This window comes from Notolabrus celidotus, chromosome 19 (genome assembly GCF_009762535.1).
Source record: "Notolabrus celidotus isolate fNotCel1 chromosome 19, fNotCel1.pri, whole genome shotgun sequence".
Taxonomy (NCBI): domain Eukaryota; kingdom Metazoa; phylum Chordata; class Actinopteri; order Labriformes; family Labridae; genus Notolabrus; species Notolabrus celidotus.
The window spans coordinates 16,800,993-16,823,368 of NC_048290.1; the positions used below are offsets into that span (position 1 = coordinate 16,800,993).

Consider the following 22,376-nt stretch of genomic DNA (forward strand, 5'->3'; position numbering starts at 1 on the left):
GCTGGATGAAGGCTGCTGCGGGAGGAGGGGGTTGGTGGAGGAGTCTGAAGGCATAGCTAAGGACGAGGAAGAAAAAGAGGAAAAGTTGGCTTGGAGGTAAAAAGATGAGAGGTGTCAGGAGGCGGGGAAAATGGGTACGGAGAGAGGGAAGGGCATAAAGCAGAACATCCAATTATTGTGAATCACAGCGTCATTTGAAAAGAGAGAAAAAACACTGAATGCATCAAAACACTAACATCAGAACTTCAAACCTGTAAACTCTCTGCAACAACAAGCTTTGAGAGTCTCCTCATACACATTTCTGGCTTTGATGTAGGCGCTGAGAAAATGTGCCGCAATTGTGTAAATTACTGCTGCTGCAGGGAGAATAAGGACTACATAGGCCTTTCTCCATATGTTTTATGAATGGTGGCGCTTCAAAATAGGTTTAATCGGCACTATAGGGAACAACATACATGCCACTCAATGACTTCCTGTTTCCTGCTGTTTTGCTTTAATCAAGGAAAATACTTTCTTCCTTTAAACTGGCACACAGATAGACGCATGGATGCTACAATATAAGCTGCATAATGGAAGAAATCCAGTTAAAATGCAACTTTCTTCCCTGTGCGTAACGAAACCCAGAGTTCTGCCAAGCTCGCAGATTATTCTTTACTTTGTCAAGTTTCTTGATGGTGCGCCTGCGTCGGCTGTAAGAAATTCCATTTTATCTTGTCAGAGAAACATGTGAGAGAGAGAAGAGGAGGAGGAGGAAGAGGAGGAGGAGGAGCTGAAGAAATCCTGACAGGAACATGGCTCTGATGTAGCTACAGCCGGTGGGATCAGAGTGAACACGGGAGAGAGAGGACAGCCGTTAATTACATGTAGAGGCTCTGTGACTCCATTAACAGGCTGATATAAGAGCAAGAAACACGATGAAGAGCTGAGAGAGACCCCCGAAGAGTCGAGGACCAAAGAGGAGAGGAGGGGCAGAGGTTGAAAAGGAAGTTAAGACTAAAGAGGAAGAGAACCAGCAGGAAGAGGAGCAGGTCTTCAATTATTTCTGTTCTTTGACAGAAATCGTCAGCTTCAAGATGTCAACAAATCACCTCTAAATGAATGATTTTAATCTTGCATATGTTAAAGGTGACATATCATGCAAAATCGACTTTTTAATGGTTCTCTACCTGAAATATGTGTCCCTGGCATGTCTACAAATCCCTCCGAAAATGAAAAAAATCCATTCTGCCCCTGTTTTGATTTCTCCAACTTTCTGTAAATGTGAGTGAAACGAGCCGTTTCAGACTTCCGTGTTTTTGTTACGTCACAACAATATCCAGTCTGTCACGGAGGTCAGAGCTCGGAGCTTGTTCAGCCCATAGACTGTATAAAATAATACTGAATCCCCCCTCCGTTTTTCATTACCTGCACAAATGTGTGCTAACAAGGAGCTTAGGAGGGAGGCATGCTAGTTGTAGGCTGTCTTAATAAACACAAAGGTCGGTTTTACTCCCCACGTCTGCAGATTTGAAGATCTAGTGGATGATTTTTATTTGTCATTTATAAGTGCTAGCGCTAATTAGCATAGCCACATAGCTACATGTTCATAGCTGTAGCTGTAGCTGTGTACCAAGACACACGTCGACATACTGACAAATAAAACAACAAGAAACACTAAATCTGTGACCAATCCTTCAGAAAGGTCCTGCTGCCTTTCTGGTAGAGGTCGGTTTTACTCCCCACGTCTGCAGATTTGAATGTCTAGTGGATGATTTTTATTTTTCATGGATAAGTGCTAGCGCTAGTTAGCATAGCCACATAGCTACATGTTCGTAGCTGTGTACCAAGACACACGTCGACATACTGATAAATAAAACAACAAGAAACACTAAATCTATGACCAATCCTTCAGAAAAGTCCTGCTACAGGCACCTCTCCGTCAGGATCAGATTCTGGATCAGATTCAGAGGGTTGAAGTAACGTGATCTCTGAGCAGCCTTGTATATTCAGCCAACATGTAAACATTAGATCAACGTGCTGGAGAGCCGAGGGCACATCCACTTCCTGAGGAGGCGTGGTCAGAGAGAAAACAGAGTGTTCTGAGGAGGATTGAAGAAGAGGGCTTTTCAGGCATGCCAAAATCTGATTTCAAAGTGTTTTTTTGAGCATAAACTTTAAAGACATGTTTTGGTGACCTCTTAGACCAATATATATTGATGAAAAAAGCATGATATGTCACCTTTAAGTTAACATTTGGTTCTGTTTGACAAGTAAAAACGTGATAAATATTAACGCTTCCGAATCCGAAGGTCATAAAAAATTATGCTTGGTCACATCTCATGCAGACCCAGAAACAAGAGCCTGTTAAAGCTCCAGTGAGGAGTTTTTAAATGCTTATGACACAGACTGAAATTTACAGTGATGCCTCTTTCTAAGCTACAAAAAACACAAGGTATAGCCGAGGTATCTTGTTTGGAAACTCGGAGGGAGACATTCTCCGAGAGAGGAGATCTACGTGTTGTTCTGAAGTAAAGCAGAGTGATCTCTTTAATTATCTCAATTTGCTCCTTCCTCCGGGGAGCACCGGCTCCTCACTGCAAACACCAGATCAGATGTCATTTCCTGTTTATCCCGACTGGAGAAATGTTGTTCTCTTGCGTAAATTCACGTAATTATAATTTTCAGCCCAAAATGGAACCACAAGAGACGTTTTATATCTCATATCTTTTCTGACTTTCCTCTAATAGCTACCCTGTCAAATGTATTCTCTCCAAATGAGCGCAGACTTCCCTCAGGGGAGTGCAGAGGAGGGCTGTTTGCATAATAAACTATTTAAAAAAAAAAAAAAAACAATAGCAAGAGCGTATCGTAAAAGATTGCATAACTTTAAAATCCAATAAAGGCAGCATACTCTACTCTATGATGTTTTCTGTGCACTTTGCTGAAGAGAGAGAGGGAGTGTGGGGAGTGGAGAGTCAGTGTAGGAGCCTGGTGTGTGCATGTTTGCCTTCCTCATGTATAGTTAGTGCACACTGTACAGGTCACATAATGAGGTCACAGGTGAATAGGAAGTTAGAGGAGCAGAGAATATACGGTCCTAATCATCTCGTAATCATCATCACTCGTTACCTCTGCAGCAAACAGCTCAGACCAGAGTCATCATCATGATCATTATTGTTGTAATAAACAGAAACGTCACCCAAAGGTATTTCATTCAGTGGATATGTTGTCCTGGATATACATTAAGATCAGTCCACACCAGCAAGTCACTAAGGGAGGATGTACGAAAGTCACTATCTAGGCTAGAAAAAAATAGAGTATCTAGTCTTGAAATCTGAGAGTTAGCAGGAAAATACTCTTTAGAATAACTTCTAACTTCTCAAATTTGACATAAACATACAGTATCTCACAAAAGTGAGTACACCCCTCGCATTTCTGCAAATATTTAATTATATCTTTTCAATGGACAACACTGAAGAAATGACACTTTAATACAATGTAAAGTAGTCAGTGTACAGCTTGTATAACAGTGTAAATTTACTGTCCTCTCAAAATAACTCAACACACAGCCATTAATGTCTAAACCACCAGCAACAAAAGTGAGTACACCCCTAAGTGAAAATGTCCAAATTGGGCCCAAAGTGTCAATATTTTGTGTGGCCACCATTATTTTCCAGCACTGCCTTAACCCTCTTGGGCACAGAGTTCACCAGAGCTTCACAGGTTGTAACTGGAATCCTCTTCCACTCCTCCATGACAACATCACCGAGCTGGTGGATGTTAGAGACCTTGCGCTCCTCAACCTTCTGTTTGAGGATGCCCCACAGATGCTCTATAGGGTTTAGGTCTGGAGACATGCTTGGCCACTCCATCACCTTTACCCTCAGCTTCTTTAGCAAGGCAGTTGCCGTCTTGGAGGTGTGTTTGGGGTCGTTATCATGTCGGTATACTGCCCTGTGGCCCAGTTACCAAAGGGAGGGGATCATGCTCTGCTTCAGTATGTCACAGTACATGTTGGCATTCATGGTTCCCTCAATGAACTGTAGCTCCCCAGTGACATGCAGCCCCAGACCATGACACTCCCACCACCATGCTTGACTATAGGCAAGACACACTTGTCTTTGTACTCCTTACCTGGGCACTGCCACCCACGCTTGACACCATCTTAACCAAATACATTTATCTTGGTCTCGTCCGACCACAAGACATGGTTCCAGTAATCCATGTCCTTAGTCTGCTGTCTTTAGCAAACTGTTTGAGGACTTTCTTGTGCATCATCTTTAGAAGAAATGTGAGGGGTGTACTCACTTTTGTGAGATACTGTATACTCCATGTGTCTTGCAGGGAATGTGAAGCAATTCAAATGACAAAAAAGCAAATAAAATGTGTTTTAATTCAGATTAAAAAGTGGAACTGTTGTAAATATTTCATTTTCCAACATGTTTAATCTCTTTTCCGCCCAGCTGTACCTGTGTCTGGGAGCTCAGAGGAAACGACCTCTAAAGTCTCTCTGTGATAATGAAGCTGAAGCTGCACTGAATGAGCTCTCTGTCTCATTAACGTGAGAGAAGAAAAGCAGCTGTATTGATTCTGCACATAAAGTCACTGTGCAAAATCTCAGGTTGTGTCTGATGAATGATTATTTTGAAGGAAAACTGAAGTATTTTTAAATCTGTGCGTGTTGTGATGTATTTCAGGGTCTAAATGTTAGCATTTCTATTTTTGCTCGGGTGGATTGCGTCAGTCAGCAGGTGTTGTTTTGATTTATTAGCAGAGGTTGTGTGGCAGCTGAAGCAATCTACTTGCACAATTCCTCTTGTTTGGTGTAGAAACAGTCGAGTCCAGCCGGTTAATCAGATGTTTTTTGCAGATTGAAACACGTTTATGAAGTCTGAAACCAAAACCACCTGTAGCGTTAAACTACCAGAGGCCTTAAAGCTTCATTTGAGCTCGTCTGATTCACACAGTCATTGATATCTCTCTCAGCGTTTGTCTCTATGAGCGTAATCTTTCAGACGACACCAGCCTCGAGTTGTTCCAGCTCTCCGTTGAAGCCGGAGCCTTCGAGTTTCTCAGGGTGAAATATTCAAATGTTCTGAGACTCCTGCTGATTTCACGGCTGCATCATTCCATCAAAAGGAAATATTTCACACGCCTCGCTCAGCGCTTCACCAACAATTCCAGGAAATCCACTCAGACATATTTTGCATCCGAGGAAACCCTGAGGAATCTGAAATACATCTCTCTCCGTTCGGGTAAAGTTTGGAACTAAACCAGGAAGAGATGGACACATTTGTGTGTTTTAATTTCGTGTGACTCTAAAGTTGATCTCCCGCATTAACTGCCTGTGAATCTCCGGCTAATTATATCTGCCTCTGTGTGTGTTCTGCCAGCAGTGATCATCCCCCGTCGTGTCAGCTAATTCAATGACTCTGAAGCTCCTCACCGTCTCTCTGCTGATGTTAAATCACCGATACAAGCCGACCAGGAATCAGCCAATTACTGAATTACTGAATTATTGCTACCCTCCACGTCGTTTAGCATTTAGCTCTGCAACCAAGTGAAGCTTTGATACGACGGAGAGGAGAAGGAGGGGAGGGAAAATGGGAGGATGAGAGGGATACAGAGAGATGAAGATACTGCAGACTGAGATCTCTGTGGGTTGAAGCTGCATTATAATTATTATCTTCATGATGCTGTTCTATTATCAACTGCTGCAGAGGTCCATCAGGAGGTATACAAAAGTGACATGCTGATAATTACTGTAATGGCAGCCTATCAGTAACAGTGAGATAGATGCAATATCAAGTGCTTCAGCTGCTTCCAAACACTGGTCCGTTTGAGTCATATTAGCTATGTTTTTGAGAATATGCTGAGCAACACCTGACTGAAATTGTTGCAACCCATCCTGCACGTTAAATTGATGATCAGGGTTTTATTTTAGATCAAAATTCCTAAATAAATCTTGAAACAGTAGACGTCCAAAAGATTAAAAGATCACCCTGACATCGTATTTTAGTGGAAGCATCCTCTCCCATCTCACGGCCAAATTCCACAATTTTTACGCGTTTGTTTAAAATATTTTTGTTGAGGAGGTAGGTTTTGCTCGGGATATGGGGTGGGAGTCTCTCTCTACTTCCAGTCCATTTATCTGATTCCTTGATGCTTCGATTCTCACTTTTTTATCTGTGTTTTTTAAAAATAAATTTGCATGGTCATCTATATGCTTTCCATGTCTTCTTTGTTGTTTGGTTTGTTTTCTGTTGGCAAAGTGGTACCCTCTACAAACACATGAATTCAGTGAATCCCTCTGTGTCGTCTGTATCAGTATCAGTGCCAGAGGGAGTACAGGTGTAACAGTAGTGTTGCAGTACCTGGTGTGTATCCTCGGTCCACTGTCAGGCTGGGGAAAGGCATCGGTCTCAGGCTGAACTTGTTGTGAGTGAAGCCGCAGGACGGAGAAGGCAGGATACCCGGATACTGAGAAGAATCCAGAGCCGGCACCGGGATGGCACTGACCACGGCTGAAACAGAAAATAAAAAAATGCTGATCACTGCTGAAAAGACCGAAGAAAAAACACTATCGCTGCAGAATAAAACATGCAAAACTCTCAGTTCGGCTACGTGTAAGAGTTTGAGCATTTGAAGATGGTGTAGGAAGTGGATGGAGCCTCTTGGCCTCTGAGCTAATGCTAAGCTGCCTTAAACCTGCATTCTTTCAAACAGACAGCAGGGGGCGAAGCATCTGATTGCAAACAGAAGTCAGAGAAGCTAATTCAGGAAACAATAATACACTATTTATATAGCACTTTCCTATATAAATAGAGGCAGTGTAATTAACAAAGTTACAAAGTGCTTCACAACAAAAAATGTAGAGAATTACAAAAAATTACAAATGTAGAAAATTACAAAGCATAAAAAAAATGGTGCAGACAGGAAAAAAAAAGAAAGAAGCAAAATAAGACGTCTGAATGCAGAGCAATATTCGCGATTTAGGGGTGGAGAAATGCTTTTTTATATAAAAATCTTTTAAGTGAGGATTTAAAAGCAGTTGTGGACTGTGTAATCGGCAGTGGCAGGGAGATCCACAGTCTGGTCACCTTTTGTTCTAAGGCAGGATCTTGGCACAACCAGCAGAGCTGCATCCACAGATCTCAGGGGCCGCCCATGCACATATGGAGTTAATAGGTCTCTTAAATAGTTTCGATCCTGTACATTTAAAATTTTAAAAGTAATCGATAAAATCTTAAAATCGACATTATAAAAAACTGGCAGCCAATGTCAGCTGGCGAGGACTGGAGTCATGTGTTGATATTTTGTTGTGCCTGTTAATAAAATCCAAGTGGCTGCATTTTGAACCAGTTGGAGTCTGTGGAGGGAGCTCTGACTGATACCTATTAAAAGTGCATGACAATAATCCAGACGAGAAAAAATAAAAGCATGGATGAGTTTGAATAAGCATTGCATGACATTTGTAGCTGCTAAACACAGAAATGAGACCTCAATATACGGATAAATTATCAAACCAAACACAAAGTGCAGAGCAAAAAGGTTTAACTCTTTTAATTTGTGCAGAAATATTACTGGTGCAATATCCTTTGTGAATTGGAGCACAAATAGCAGAGGCAACTGATGCAATTAGCAACTCTTGGGGCCATCAGCGACCACAACCAATTCTTTGTCAAAGAAGTCTTAGGGAATGAGTCTCAGTACATATGAGTTTATGGTCCCCTTACACTGATTTCAAGTCTTTTCCTTGAAGCGTCATGTTTAGTTTGTAACTGGTTGTCTCCTTGTTGAAACCGACAACAAAGCAGGCTATGCTTCAGGGCAACGATTAGGGTAGAGAAAGAATTCGTATTCCTCCTTTCATCCAAAAAGATTTCAAAAAGTCTCTAAAACACATGATAATGCTGCTAAGAGGTGTTAAAATAAAGTTCACATAAGATCTGTTCTGGTAGCTATGTCTATAGTCATACAGCTAAGCATTGAAAGAGCAGAGGTAGCTTCAGAGTGCACACAGAGAGCAGCAGAAACAGTCGGAGCAGAGAGAGTTCATATGTGACCTTGAGAGGAAACTGCAGGGAGTCGAACTCATGAGACTGATTACACTGCCTCAGGTACACAACCCATAAACACACAGGCACACACAGGCTGAGGAGGGGGGCTCTTATCTTCTAAACAGGCTGCAGAATGTGTGTGTCTATATTTGTGGGCAGCTGTGACCCCAGCAGACTGAGTTTATATTATTATGTGTTAAAGTTACAGGAGCCTCTCTGTAATGTAACAATGGGTAGCAATGAACAAAGGATGAAGGTGAAATACTACAGACTACACCTTTAAATACTACAGACTACACCTTTAAATACACTGTGTCTTTGAATACACACTGCACCTTTAAATACTACACACTGTAGCTTAAATACTACACACTACACCTTTAAATACTACACATTGTACCTTAAATACTACACACTGTAGCTTTAAATACTACACACTACACCTTTAAATACTACACACTGCAGGTTTAAATACTACACATTGTACCTTCAAATACTACACACTGTCCCTTTAAATACTACACACTGTAGCTTTAAATACTACACACTACACCTTTAAATACTACACATTGTACCTTTTAAATACTACACACTGTAGCTTAAAATACTACACACTACACCTTTAAATACTACACACTGCAGGTTTAAATACTACACATTGTACCTTCAAATACTACACACTACACCTTTAAATACTACACACTGTAGCTTTAAATACTACACACTACACCTTTAAATACGACACATTGTACCTTTAATACTACACACTACACCTTTAAATACTACACACTGTCCCTTTAAATACTACAAACTGTACCTTTAAATTTGTGTTTTGTTAAAATTGCATTTCCAGTCAGGGGGAGTCAGATGTGTTTTTAGAGATGCTTGCCACCCCCCTCAGGGATGAGGTCTCTGAGGTGTGTCACCTCATTTATAAAGGACCCAGTTCTTAAAAATAGGTGAAAGTCAGACCCCCATGAGGGCTGTGAGTAACACCATTCATTAGCTACATCCATGACTGTACATGTTGCACTATAAAATGTCAGGAGTTATCTCAGTCACCTCATTTCTTTTTTTTCATAACTGAAGAGTGTGCTTTTTTAATGTTTTTAACCAAGCTGCTTTGATTATATTAACGTCAAGAGTTATGCATAGTAAGGGGGTGGGGCTTATGCAACCAAAAAGTGTCTGTGTCGTGGATGTTTGAAAGGTGGCTAAGCTAAGACCTCAACTCCACCTTTGATCAGGTGGAGTCATCTTTGGGCTTCACTTGTAGGTGACCTTACTGATACAATGTCTATGTTTTAAAGCCTATAGTGCAGCGTCATGCATAGGCCCACACCCCCCTTCTGTACTGCATCCTCGAGACAGACAGCAGTAGGAGAAGGAGGAGGAGGAGGAGCTCTCTTTTGCTCCCGGCTTCCTCGTCTTTTAAAACCCCGGAGGTCTGCTTCCACTGAGCCCTGATCAATAACAGTATTGATCGGTGAGTATTGATAATTTGTAAGCAGCAAGGCTGTGATCAGCAGCTTCAGGAGGTATGTTCTGGCCCGTCTGTCTGTGTGTGTTGTGTGTGTGGTGTGTGTGTGTGTGTGTGTGTGTGTGTGTGATCATTTAAAGAGAAGCAGGGTCAGCGGGATGACCAGAGATGAACAAGTCTGATCGATAGCTTTATTGATTGACAGTATTGAGGAATTTGGTGCAGTGAGGCAGCGAGCTACAGGTTAATGGAGGTGTGTGGTGTGTGTGTGTGGTGTGTGGTGTGGTGTGTGTGTGTGTGTGTGTGTGTGTGTGTGTGTGTGTGTGTGTGAGTGTGTGTGTGTGTGCGTGTTTGGGAGTGGCCAAAACAAAAGGGGGACGAAACAGAAAAGACAACAAAAAATCGAATTGGAAATTTAAAAAAGGCAGAGAAAGGATGATAAACTGATGGATAGATGAGGAAGAGAAGAGATAATGAGAACCAAAACAAAGAGAGACAGAAAAGTTCAAAACAGCTAAAAGAAAGATTTCAGCACAGATTCTGAGGTACAACACAGTCATGCATAACAGCCTGATAAAAGAAAAGAGGACAGACGTGAGTGTAGAGAGAGAGAGACCTAAAACAGACGGATAGAAACAGAGAGCAGACTGCAGACACAAAGAGATAAAAACAGGGGGAGATAAAGAGATGAGCGGGTCGTCGTCTGAAGCAGAGGAGGGTGAAACACCGAGAGAGAGAAGCAGACCCTGCAGGGATCCAACATTTCACTCACAGTCAAACCATTTAACGAGAGCAGCTGCAATTTGGTTAAACCCTTAAATTCTTCCTGCGAACGATCCAACGTTTTATTTATGCTGACCTTTTTCTCCTCCGAGCGCACACTCGTAATAAGACAAAATAAAGAGCACAGTCATTTCAGCAGCGAGACGTGGGTACATTCAGATTCATGCATGAACTTTCCTTCAGGACAAAGTCAGCTACGGGAGGATATCCGACTCTGGGCCTTACAGCTGCAGCTAGATTCAGCGCTGTGAGCTGTTGCATGCATTTAAAGTCAGAGTGAAGTGTGAATAATGATTTGTTAAAGACGTTGCAGTTAACTTTTTAAACAATCACATTTGAAGGCCAGCGGTTATGGAGACGAAGGAGCAGATCATCTAAACACTGGGTTTAGAGTCTGTTTCCAGAAAAACTTTATCAACCCAAATATCAGACTTCATTTTCTCTGACAAAATCCAAAAGGGCTACGTGCTCATGATAATATTTAGGCTAGCTACACACAAGACGATCTTAACCGATTTTAAGAGCACACACTAAGGGACAACTCCGAACAATTTTAGCATCACAATCCTCTGAACACACTCTGCATGATTCCTTGAGACTGAGACAGACATGAGATCTCACAGAAGCTTGCGAGATCAAACGTGACTTCAGAAGACCACCACGGGTTAGGATTAGGGCGATTGACATCCAGCGTGTGTTCTGCCATAAAGCAACAATTAAGGTAAATAATTGGAGTAAATAACGCCACAAGCTGCTTCTTTGCAATACTCCACTTAGCTTGAAGTACATTTGTGTTTACATTCATTGTCATCGTTGTGAGCTACAAAAGTATGCAACATCTGGTATATGATGCTTACCAGTCTGCAAGTCTGTAACAAGGTTACATATTCCTACTGGTTGAATGAAGTTAGTCTGAAGTTAGTTAAGTGACCTTCAAGCAAAGCATTTTCAGTCCAGTGATTAAAGATGTGAGGGAACCATTTGATCATCATCTGATAGCATGAGAAGCATTTAATCATCAATTAACCTTTTTAAAAATGTCCACCTTTGTACTCACTCTTATGAGGCATGACTTTGGACAATAAGAGAAATGCTTTTTTTATGATTTTGTGTCCTAAAATCTACATCTACGTGAGCAGTCACAAGGTATGTTTGCAGTCCCGAGCTTTTAAAGTTCATCGAGAAAACAGAAAATATCTAAAAGCAACACAGCCAAAAAGAGTTCTGGTGGAGGAGTTAATGACGGAGGAGGAGAGGAGAAGTGTTCCCGACAGATCTCTGACAGAGAGATCAAATACAATGAAAGTGATTCAGAGTTCAACATGACAGGAAGTGAAACCAAAGGAGGAGAGGAAAAATAGATCCGACTGGAGGACGGGTTCGCGTGTGTTGGCAGAGGAGGCCTGAAGGGTTTCTGTGTTTTACTGTGACCCACATATCTCTCTCTCCACACTCTCACGCACGCACGCACGCACGCACGCACCACACCACACACACCACACACACAACACACACACACACACACCACACACACACACACACCACACACACACACAACACACAAACACACACACCACACACACACGGGGGTGCTTGTCAGATGCTTGAAAAAATTATCAGTCACCCCGCTGACTCACACCCCGCAGAAATAAAACATGCAGCATTGTAACCTTGTTGTTCCCATTTAGTGCAGGAGCTTCAGTTTGTGACACCTGCCGTAAACAACAACAAGAACAAACTAACATAAAGAGAGCAGGAGAGAAAGGAGGACACATTTTGTGACTGAAACCATCCGTCTGTCCTGTCTCCCTCCTTCCTGTGACAGCTTCTTATAAATGTTCCTCATCATGGATGTCTCAACCTTTAAAACTCCAGAACATCCTGATGTTGTGGTTCAGTCCTCCTGCTTTTCTTCTTCTGTGGTTTTAACTTTGCATTCCTTTTTGCCTTGCCTTTGCCTTTTGACCTGATGAGACCTTGACTCCTCTAGACCTCTGAAGGTGTTAAGTGGAGCCTCCATGGATCAGACTTGGTGGTCCAGCTCATCCCACAGATGCTGGATTGGACTGAGGTGTGGAGTCAACACCTTGAACTTGTCAGACATTCTTCCTACATCGCTCTGTAGTCCAGGTCTGATGCTCACGTGTCCACTGTAGGAGCTTTCATGCTTTGGACAGTGGTCACCATGGACACCCTGACCGGATTACGGCTCCATACACAACAAACTGTGATAACTGTATGCTCTTCTGATGGATTGGTCCTCCAGCCTTCGCTCCCTAAACACATCAATAAGCCTTGGTTACCCATGACCCTTTGACCTGTTCATCTGTTTTCCTTCATTGGACCTCTTCTGGTAGGTCCTGACCCCTGCAGACCAGTCGTCATCGCCATCACAGTTGGTCCTCCTCAAAGTCACTCACATTCTTACACTTGCACATTTTCCTCCTTCCAACACATCAAATTCTTACAGGTGCACATGCAAAAGAAACAACGCTGCTAACTGTCTTTATGGACGTTGCAGATCGGCAGCCTTGTTAGCTGTCTTAGAAATCTGCATCTTCTCACTTTCTTTAAAATTCAGTATGAGCTAATGCTAACATGCCTTCATAACCTCCAGACTGGACTACTTTTTGAAGGAAAGTCAGTGTTGTAGTTTTTATGAACAGTTTGAAAGTGTCTCACCACATTTCCCTTATTTGGAATAGCAATGCTAGCTTGAATGGCTGACTAGTTCGTACTTACCTTGTGGGAGTTTTGCAGTATCTCACCGCCTCAGATCCTCAGAAGCTAACCTCCAAGCACCAGACTCAGGGGGACAGAGCCTTTGCCATCGCTGCCCCAACTCTGTCGTTCCAAACATCTGCAACTCTGACTCTCTTCACTCGTTTAAAGATCACCTCAAAACCTTCCTCTTCAAAAACCTACAACACATGACCTCTACTCCCTCCCTATCTTGTTTGTTGTCCTGGCCGTCTCCTTCTTGTAGCTCTCCATCCCCGTCCTGTGTCTGAGGTCAATGAAAACCCGGTTCTTGTGCTGTTGGTTTTATTTGTTGCTCCTGCACAGACTACAATCTGGCCCATGGATGTGATGCAGCGCTGACGGCTGCTCTCAGAGATCCTGCAGAGATTCAACATCTGCTGGTGACTTAAAGAGAAACTGATGAACCATTTTCTCTGCTCGGGTGTGTTCAGCCAATCAGCAGCTCGACGGCTCTGACTCCTGATCAAGTCAAACCCCAGGCTCTGAATGAAATCAACATTTCTGCTTTGTTGTGTATCTCTGGGACTGGCGGCCTCATCTCATCAGCCGAACCAGCAGTTTGGTTTGACTGTTGCTGTAACACGCAGTGGGGGTCTGAATAAAGCTACAGCCCGAACAGAGGAGAGACAGAGGAGTTCCTGCAGCGTTCTTAAACAAACAGAACTTTGAAAACAGTCAGACGCCTCCAACAGGGCGCTGGAGATGATCAGAGCTTTGTGGAGCCGCAAATCTCAAATGAAGACAGCGCCTCTGTTCTGTTTCAGTCACGCTGTCACAGATTATATGTGTTAGCTGGATATCTTACTTTGTGCATGACTTTTTACTCTATTTGCTATGTTTATTGAATTAAAACCAATGCTTATCAATGAGTGAGACTGAAAACTAATGCAGGGTAAAAGTACAAAAATTAAGATAAACTTCCCTTCATTTTTGGATGTGATGTGAGCCCTGACTTTGACTGGAGCAATGTTTGGAAGATGATAAAACAGTCTTCTGGAACTGTTGTTTTGTTTGTTGTGTTTTTTTTATTTTTTTGTCTGTTGTTTGTTTTGGTTTGTTTGTTTGTTCCTTGTTAATCTATGTTTGTATGTAACTGCAGAAATTACAATAAAAATGTGATCACATAAAAAATATTTGGATGTGATTTTACAGCCTAAGGGTTCACACACTCTGTATAAAAACCACAGTATGTTGGTTTGTGACACGGTTTATTATGATATTTAATGCAAAAGAGCTGAACTCGTTGATGATGCTTTGGGCTTGTCTGTAGACCGGCGTGCAGGCGAGCTTACCTAGCCGTGTGTTGCAAGTCATGAAACCTGGTCCCTTTCGTCTCCTATCTTTAATTCACACTTCAGGTGAGAGCTAGCCTGTGTCTTTATAGTTAAAAAACACTGTATGTTAAAGTAAGACAGTCCTTGTTACCAGACCAGTGTGTTCTTTTATATCTTGATAACTTCCTGCAGTCTTCTTCAGAATAGTCACGTGATGTGTTGTGACTTATAACCCAGCTTTCTTCCGGATTCTCCGATTATGTAAAATGCTCACTAACATGAGCAACACCAGAGGCTGATCACATGTCATGTCAAATCAATCTGCGGAAAAAAGTTCCGGCACATTTTACTTCTGCTTGTTGGCACCATAGACCGTAAGGTGAGGTTAAACCGTTCGCTTCCATCAGCAAAACAATGTGGCTACAGCAGGCTACGGACATTTTCATATTGGATCCTGTCCATCAATATGATCAAGGAGCGGAACAGGTGAGAGAAACTTTAGGTTAGCGATCTCTACAAAGAAACTTAAACCATGAGCGGGGTGATGATAGCAGCAGGGTTCAAAGTTGTGACATTAGTTTATTTTTAAAGGCGTGTGAACCGCAGAGCTCAGAGAAGAAGGAGAGCTGAATGAGCACAGTTTCATGTTAAATCCACTGCAACAGGCAGAGAAGAATCCATCACCATGGAAAATAACTGACGAGGAATCACTAAGACTATTTTTAAAACTGCAAACATAAATCATTTTAGATCAATAAAATAATCTTTCATTAATGTTTTTACCAACGTGTTTGTATTATAAGTTAGTAGCCGGGTAATAATAAGAAGAACCCGTACAGGGTGGGACAAGGCCCCTCGTTGCAGAGTTCACAGAGTAGTCGCTTCTGTCTGATTCAAACGTCACATGTTCCTGAGCATCCTCAGAGTCTCTGCTGGAGAACAGAAGCTTGAGACTGTCTTTTATCTGGACTTATACTCATATTTATAAAACTAGACTCACGCTTTAAAGTGACACTTAGAGTGGAAATCCAGTGTTTTGGGGTAAAAAATACTGAATTCCCATTTGCCAAGGGTTCAGAGCTCCTCAGTTCTCTATGCCTCAATCTTTTCTATGTTCTGTCTCTCCCCTGCCAGTCCTCAGATCCTCTCTGTTCCCCCTCTGTCCTCTGAGTCTGTCTGACAGAACATACGGGCTAATTATCAGAAAGCGTGTGTGCATGCATGTGTGCGTGTGTGCGTTCCCTTCCTTCAACTTCACTTCTGACTCTGCATAAAAGGCTTCACATCTCCACCATTCAAAGAGGAGAGGACAGAGGAAACAGAGATGAACCGTCTTCGCCCTCAAACGCCCCGCTGCTGCAGACTCATGTGCACAAAGAAAGAAGAAAGAAGAAGAAGAAGAAGAAGAAGAAGAAAGAAGAAGAGAAGAGAGAAGAAGAAGAAGAAGAAGAAGAAGAAGAGAAGAGAGAAGAGAAGAAGAAGAAGAAGAAGAAGAAGAGAAGAAGAAGAAGAAGAAGAAGAAAAGAAGAAGAGAGAGAAGAAGAAGAAGAGAAGAAGAGAAAGAAGAAGAAGAAGAAGAGAAGAGAAAGAAGAAGAAGAAGAAGAGAAAGAAGAGAGAAGAAGAAGAAGAAGCGAGGCCCAAAATGTAAAGCTGAACATCAAGTGTGTTCAGTTCATGTCAGGTTGTGTCCTGGATTCAAAAATCTGTGTTTGACCGGATTTGGAGCCACACATGGATTCAGATTTACATATTTCATATGAGATGAATTCAGATTTCAGTGAAATGTGACAGTGCTCAACGACACTGTTAGTTTATGGAGCTGCAACATGTCAGTCACGAGTCTTCACCAAGCACCAAGCCCACAAAATGAAGCAAAGATATCGTTTTACTCCACCCCCAAAAAGTTTAAAAACATATAAGACAGCAAATAAAAAAAAAATATATTGAAAGTGGACAAAAAATCAAGAGCATTAATATTAAGCTAGGTCACAGCCACATAAGCATTGTAGCTGCATGTAAGAAAACAGACAAGTTGGTGCATCGCTTTAGACTACTCCATCTAAAATAGCTCAGCAGCCAATTATCAGATTGACATGAAATTTGGTGGCCCATTTAAAATCCTACAATGTTCAAACCCTCTACATTTGGTGATTCCTGGACTTTCATTTTAGTGACAGCATGAGGTAAACACTTTGGCCATTGGAGAGATCCTCAAGGGATTTGTTGCCGGATATGTACAGTACATTCTCCTCAAGTGGACCTGTAAACACCTTGGGAATCCTTTGATTTTATATTTAGCATCATCAACTAATCAAAGTTTCAATATGTCGAAAGCTTAATTTTATGACTGAATACCTGCAAAACAGAAGATGTCCACCATCAGCCTCTTTGTTTTCAGTGCTAACGACCAAATGTTTGCATGCTAACAAGCTAAACTAAGACGGTGAACATATTAAATGTTACACCTGTTTAACAAGGGCAGGGAGCTCCCAGAACAGACCCACACCACCAAATATAACTTATTGCATCTGCAACTTCCTTTGAGCTGTTTTGAGCTTAAACTCTTAAGTGTGAGTTTAGAAATGTTTCTAAGTGAGGCGTCCATTTTTGTTTTTCAGCCATGATCTTCATGCAACAAAAAAGCCAGCAAACAGAAACTCAAGACACAGAGAGGTGTGTTACTTACGTGTGGTTGCTCGGCTGGGAGTCCATGGGAATCATCATTTTGCCTCGAGTTCCTCTCCTCGTGGTGATGGAGCGGTCCAGAGTGGAGATGCTGCTGGATGCCTCATCGTTATCAGCTCCTTTAATGCACAAACATTAAATATCAAAACGGACTCACAGTTTTTAGTCTCCCTTAGTGAAAGAGAAGAATTATGTTCTGCAAGTTAGGTTTTTATTGCCTGGAGGAATTATTATTATAGCTTAATAGATTGTTTTCTTTTCAAGTGTAATCAGGCGTCATTAGTCCGATGTGAGCTGTTTACTCAGACGCTCTGCAGATCGATCAGGCAGCACCGTAAGAAGTGAACAAAGAGGAGTTTGTGCATGCAGATGGAAACCAATACGGTATTTTGATGCTGCTGTGAAAGAAGATCAGTTCTTTGATAAAGACAGACTCCGAAACAATTAAATCTAGTTAATAAGTCGTATCGTCTTTCTGTTGCAAGAGTTATAGGAGGGTTATTGCCAAACATTGAGTAAAACAACTTGCATAAAAGTTAGAATGAACCCAGGAGAATAAGAGTTCTTCAAGGACCAATAAATGTGAAAATAAAGGCATGAATCAGCATCTGTCCTGTACCTGAGTGGCTGCTCTTACTGCCCATCTGGCTCTCTGATTGGCTGTGTGCAACCTGGGGGAGGTCCTGGCAGGACTGGAGGGGTGAGTCGTGTCCCGATGGGGCGACGTGGGAGCTTTCTCCAAGTTCTTCATTTCCATCTCCTCGTGGTGGATCCACAGGTCAGGAGGTCGCAGGTCCTTCTGGCTGCCTTTCCTCTTACTGGCACTGTGGCTCGCTCTCTTCCTGCATGGGTGAGGAAGTCATCGGGAGGGAAGGAGGGAATGAGGGAAGGAGGGAAGGAGGGAAGGAAGGAAGGATGGACATCAAACACATGTAATGATAGTGGACAGCACAGGGACCCATAACTATGAAAAAACTGATTATGGAGGCTACAGAGACGAGAATGAGAATTCTCAGCTGACCTGCCTCTTGACCCTGAAAGTAGATTATCAAATACTGTAATACTTACTGAAACCTGTTAGGCTGGATTAGAATGACTTTTATTCTGTTTTATCAATTAAAATGATGCATTAAGAGGAACATAATGGGGTTGGATTAAAAGTGAGCTGGGACTAACCAATAATTATGAACCCAAATCTGAAGACAAAGATTACAAAACGGTATCAACTTAAAGTTCATGAACCGAGTTATAGCATGAAAAAACCAGACGAATTGGATAAGAAATAGTCCCAATTGAAATGTCATGAATTGGATTACAGAGAGGACCAACCCAAACCTAAACATGCATTATAAATGACAGTCTAACTGGAAAGAAAGCATGAATTAGGATGAACAATACGGGAAGCTAATTTTGTAGAAACACAGAATAAAGGACATGAACCTGCACCACGTATCTCACTATGGCCCTATGCTCCAAAATAAATCCATGGTAGTAATCCACTAGCTTCAGTTTAGATGTGCAAGGCTTCAACATCAAGTTAGCATTGTTAAAAATGCCGACAAACAGTCATCCTGTAATGACTTTTGGTCATACATGAACAGAAATCCTCACACAACCGCAGCTACTCCATGTAAAGTTGACCTCATACATATGTATGCATATATAATATATGGACACTATCTCCATCCTACATGACTTGTTATTCATAATTTAATGGACACACGGGCAGAAATGAATGTTTGACACGTGCTCATGAAAGTAAATTACCGCATTAGCCTGGATACAAGATGCCTCTGAAAATACGACACGCAGATTTCAAGATTAACCTTTAGAGGATTAATAAATGTTTCTTAATGCCAATGGTCAAGCTTCGGAATCCATCACTGCAGCAGTAATAACGACTAAATCTGTCCTTTAACACTTTTAACCCGTGCTAATACGCATATTCAAAACCTTCACTCCACCACACCTGTTAGAGTAAGACAAACTACCTGCTGCAGGCATACATGTCGTTTGAAACAACCCACCACTTAAGAACCGCAAATTTATGCAGCAAACTTAATGGAATAAAGCTTAAACCTGGTAAAGTTTACAAAACAATAACTAAATCCTTAAAATAAAGGTCTTAAAGTTTGATTCCTGTGTTTTTGTTTTCTTCACTTTGGGTTGGTTTAAAAATTCTGAACCTGTGTCCCTGGAAAAAAACAAAACGAACAACCAGGATAGAGGATTAACCATCTTATCTGCCTCATCATCCGTACGTCTGTTCCCCGCCATCATCACACAGGTAAACAACCTGTCTTACTTTCTCTGCTGAGCCGATGAGCGCCGTGTGCATATGAGCGCCACGATGACCACCACGACCACGGTGACGGCTCCCACAGAGACCACGATGATGACCAGCAGGTTACTGTTCTTCTGAGGCGTGGCGCTGCCGTGAGGAGGACGCATCTGACCAATTGGAGACTCTGAAACACACACAAGTGGACAAACATTAGAGGTGTGGCAGGTTTTTCTTCAACCAAAGAACTTCAGATTACTAAGGTTAACGTTAAGCTAAAGTTAAAACGAACATGTCTTTAATTTAGAAGTTGCACTTGCAGAATAATGCACTTTTCCTGGTTTCTTTAGATGTATTTTTTACCTTCTTCACGCCTTTATCAACTGAACAGGATGGAAGATGGAGTTGGAAACTTGCAAGAGAGATGGAAGGATGACATGCACCAAATGGATTCCAAACATGGAGTATGCAGATGAACCGCTAAGCTAAACTGATGCCTCATCATTTGCAATTTAATTTTCTCCAAATTATCAACATGTATGATGAACTTACTACAAAAGACCGCCCTACACCAGATATATAAGAAGAAAAAACTAAGTATGTGCAGAATGCCTCTCACTCAGTGCATGCAATCATTGGACCAATCAGTTTAAAGACCACCCAGCTATAGCAGGAGAAGCTAGCATTGTAGCTGTGAATCAAGAGAAGAGCAAGAAGAAGCTGTTTGATGAGGAGCTTGTGTTGTAAAAGGAACATCACTGCTGTTATCTAAAATCATTATTCAGGTGAGGTGACAGAAGAAAGCTTAGAAGCTGTGATGTTTAGTGTTCACTTGTCTATTCTTTGCAGGTCAGATAATCAAGGTGAGAATGAACACTGTGCAGGTGTTCTTCATAGTGTGCAGGCTCAATATGCAAAATATCAATGTCTTTCAAATGTTGACATTTCCAGATTTTGTATCAAATCCAGCTCATTTTTCAATCAAATAAAACTTTTCCTTTCAGATTTAGTTTAAGATTTTTCAAATTTAATGTCACTTATGATGTTTGACTCCAGATCACTACCATTTGATGCATGTTTTCCCTCGCTTTCTACTCTCCACATTTCCTGTCTCCATATATCTAATTACCATACTCATGTTATTCACCTTAATTTAAAACGTAAATCACAGAAAATGATGCACAAGTATGAAGTTACGAGTTTCTAGGTTGCCTGTTTTGTAGTTTTATAGATTTAAAAACCAGCTACAAAATAAAAGCTTGCATGAAAACCAGAGAGGTTTCACCGGACTGACAACACAAAGCTGCTGCTGCCGTACAAATCAATACACAGCATGTATGTGTGTGAGTGTATGTGTGTGTGTCAGAGTGTTGTGTGTGTGTGTGTCTATGACAGGTGTAAAGGGAGAAAGGGGGAATTGATGACACGCTCTGTCATTCATTAACTCGACCTTGAGGCGGAGGGAGGAGAGAGAGAAAGAGAGAGAAAATAGGAACACGGGGGGAGTGTGAAGTCTGGATGTGTGTAAAAAAAGAGAGAGAGAGAGAGATGGAAAGGAAGAGAAAGGCTGGAAAGGAAGAGAAAGGAGAGGAAAAGGAAAGATTAGGAAAAAGGCATGAAAAAGAGAAGCACTTTGCCTCTATCCCCTTCTCTCTCTCTCCCTCCATTCAGTGGTCTCTCTCAATGAAAACCACAATCCATCACAGCTTACAGCTGCAGCACAGGGACCACAATACAACCCTCTTTCTCCTCTCTCCTGTTCTCTTTGTGAGCTGGATTTCATCATCTTTCCCCCTTCCCTCTTCTCTTAAAGCATTTTTCATTCTCTTTCAAACCCAAACCTGGCCCCTTTTCTTCAGCTTTGTTTCTGAGTTTGTGCCGGAGTGAAAGTCGTGGCGAGGATTAAAATCAGAGAGATTCTTCCTCTCACAGTGGGAGTGTGATCACCTGTTAGCAGAGCGGCAGAGTTTGGTGGACTGATTGAATACTAATCATTCTGCACCAGAAAGCAAGACAAATACCAGAGTCAGGGCATCCAGTCATTATCATCACACGACTTTACGAATGATGGATCTTGATTGGTCAGTTACAGCCTTCAGTTGTTATTTTTGTATAGCAGACCGCTGGTGTGCTAATACCGACCATTATGACAGTCACTGACTCTGGAATCAAGTAGGAAGAAGATATATGAACATTAAGTTGGTTCTGAGTTTGAGTTTGGGTGACAATCATTCGACTTCCATTTCCTTTTATATTGGGCCAAATTCATGTGTTTGTCTCTCTTTTGACAGGATCAGTGGCCGTCCGTGGGGAGTCATACTTCCTACAACACCTCTCAGAAAACAGAAGGCTTGTTTTTCTTCGACGTCTTATAAAGTGCAGTTTTTGTTAGATTCTGACACGTGACCCCTGTGAAACTTGAAGGTTTTGTTTACCCTAAAGCTGTTCTCTTTCTTTCTTTCTTTCTTTCTTTCTTTCTTTCTTTCTTTCTTTCTTTCTTTCTTTCTTTCTTTCTTTCTTTCTTTCTTTCTTTCATCCATTCATTTATATGTATTAGGGCTGAAGGATTTTGGAAAATAATCTAATTGCGATTATTTTCCTTAATATTGCGATTGCGATTTGATATGCAACTATTTTTTCAAGGTCCTCTTCATGTAGTTTTCAACAAACACGAGCAAAAAATCAATCTGTATTATAATAAACAAAATCAGATTTATTATACACAAACTGTTCTTTCTCATAGGCTGGACTTATGTTAAGACAAAGGCAAATGAAGCATGAATTAATATGAAAGACGGTTTATTTATCTACTTGAATTCCAGTTGTAAACTTACCAAATACTTTGAATTGTAGTCTTGTAAGCGTTCACCACAACTACTTAGCAAATTCTGCCAAACAACTGTTTTAAGTTTAAAGCATGTTTCGATGTGAATCAGCCGACTGAAGGTGTTGTGCACAGCGGAGACGCTCAGCTGGGGGCTGTGGCTGAGTGACAGGTCTCTCTTTTTTTCTCCGCTGCCGGACTGATTCTGACCTGGTTGCGCTCCTGGCTGACACCTGACCACGTAAA

At 41.6% G+C, this 22,376-nt stretch overlaps 1 protein-coding gene across 1 annotated transcript in view; it reads right to left on the reverse strand.

The window, feature by feature from the left end:
• Window positions 1-22,376, reverse strand: part of dcc (DCC netrin 1 receptor) — a 371,365-nt gene that overhangs the window by 27,171 nt on the left and 321,818 nt on the right. The window contains 7 exon segments of the mRNA XM_034709663.1: window positions 2-56; window positions 6,354-6,503; window positions 13,747-13,748; window positions 17,027-17,144; window positions 17,645-17,752; window positions 17,755-17,867; window positions 19,331-19,493. Of these exon segments, the coding sequence (XP_034565554.1) occupies window positions 2-56; window positions 6,354-6,503; window positions 13,747-13,748; window positions 17,027-17,144; window positions 17,645-17,752; window positions 17,755-17,867; window positions 19,331-19,493 (709 nt within the window).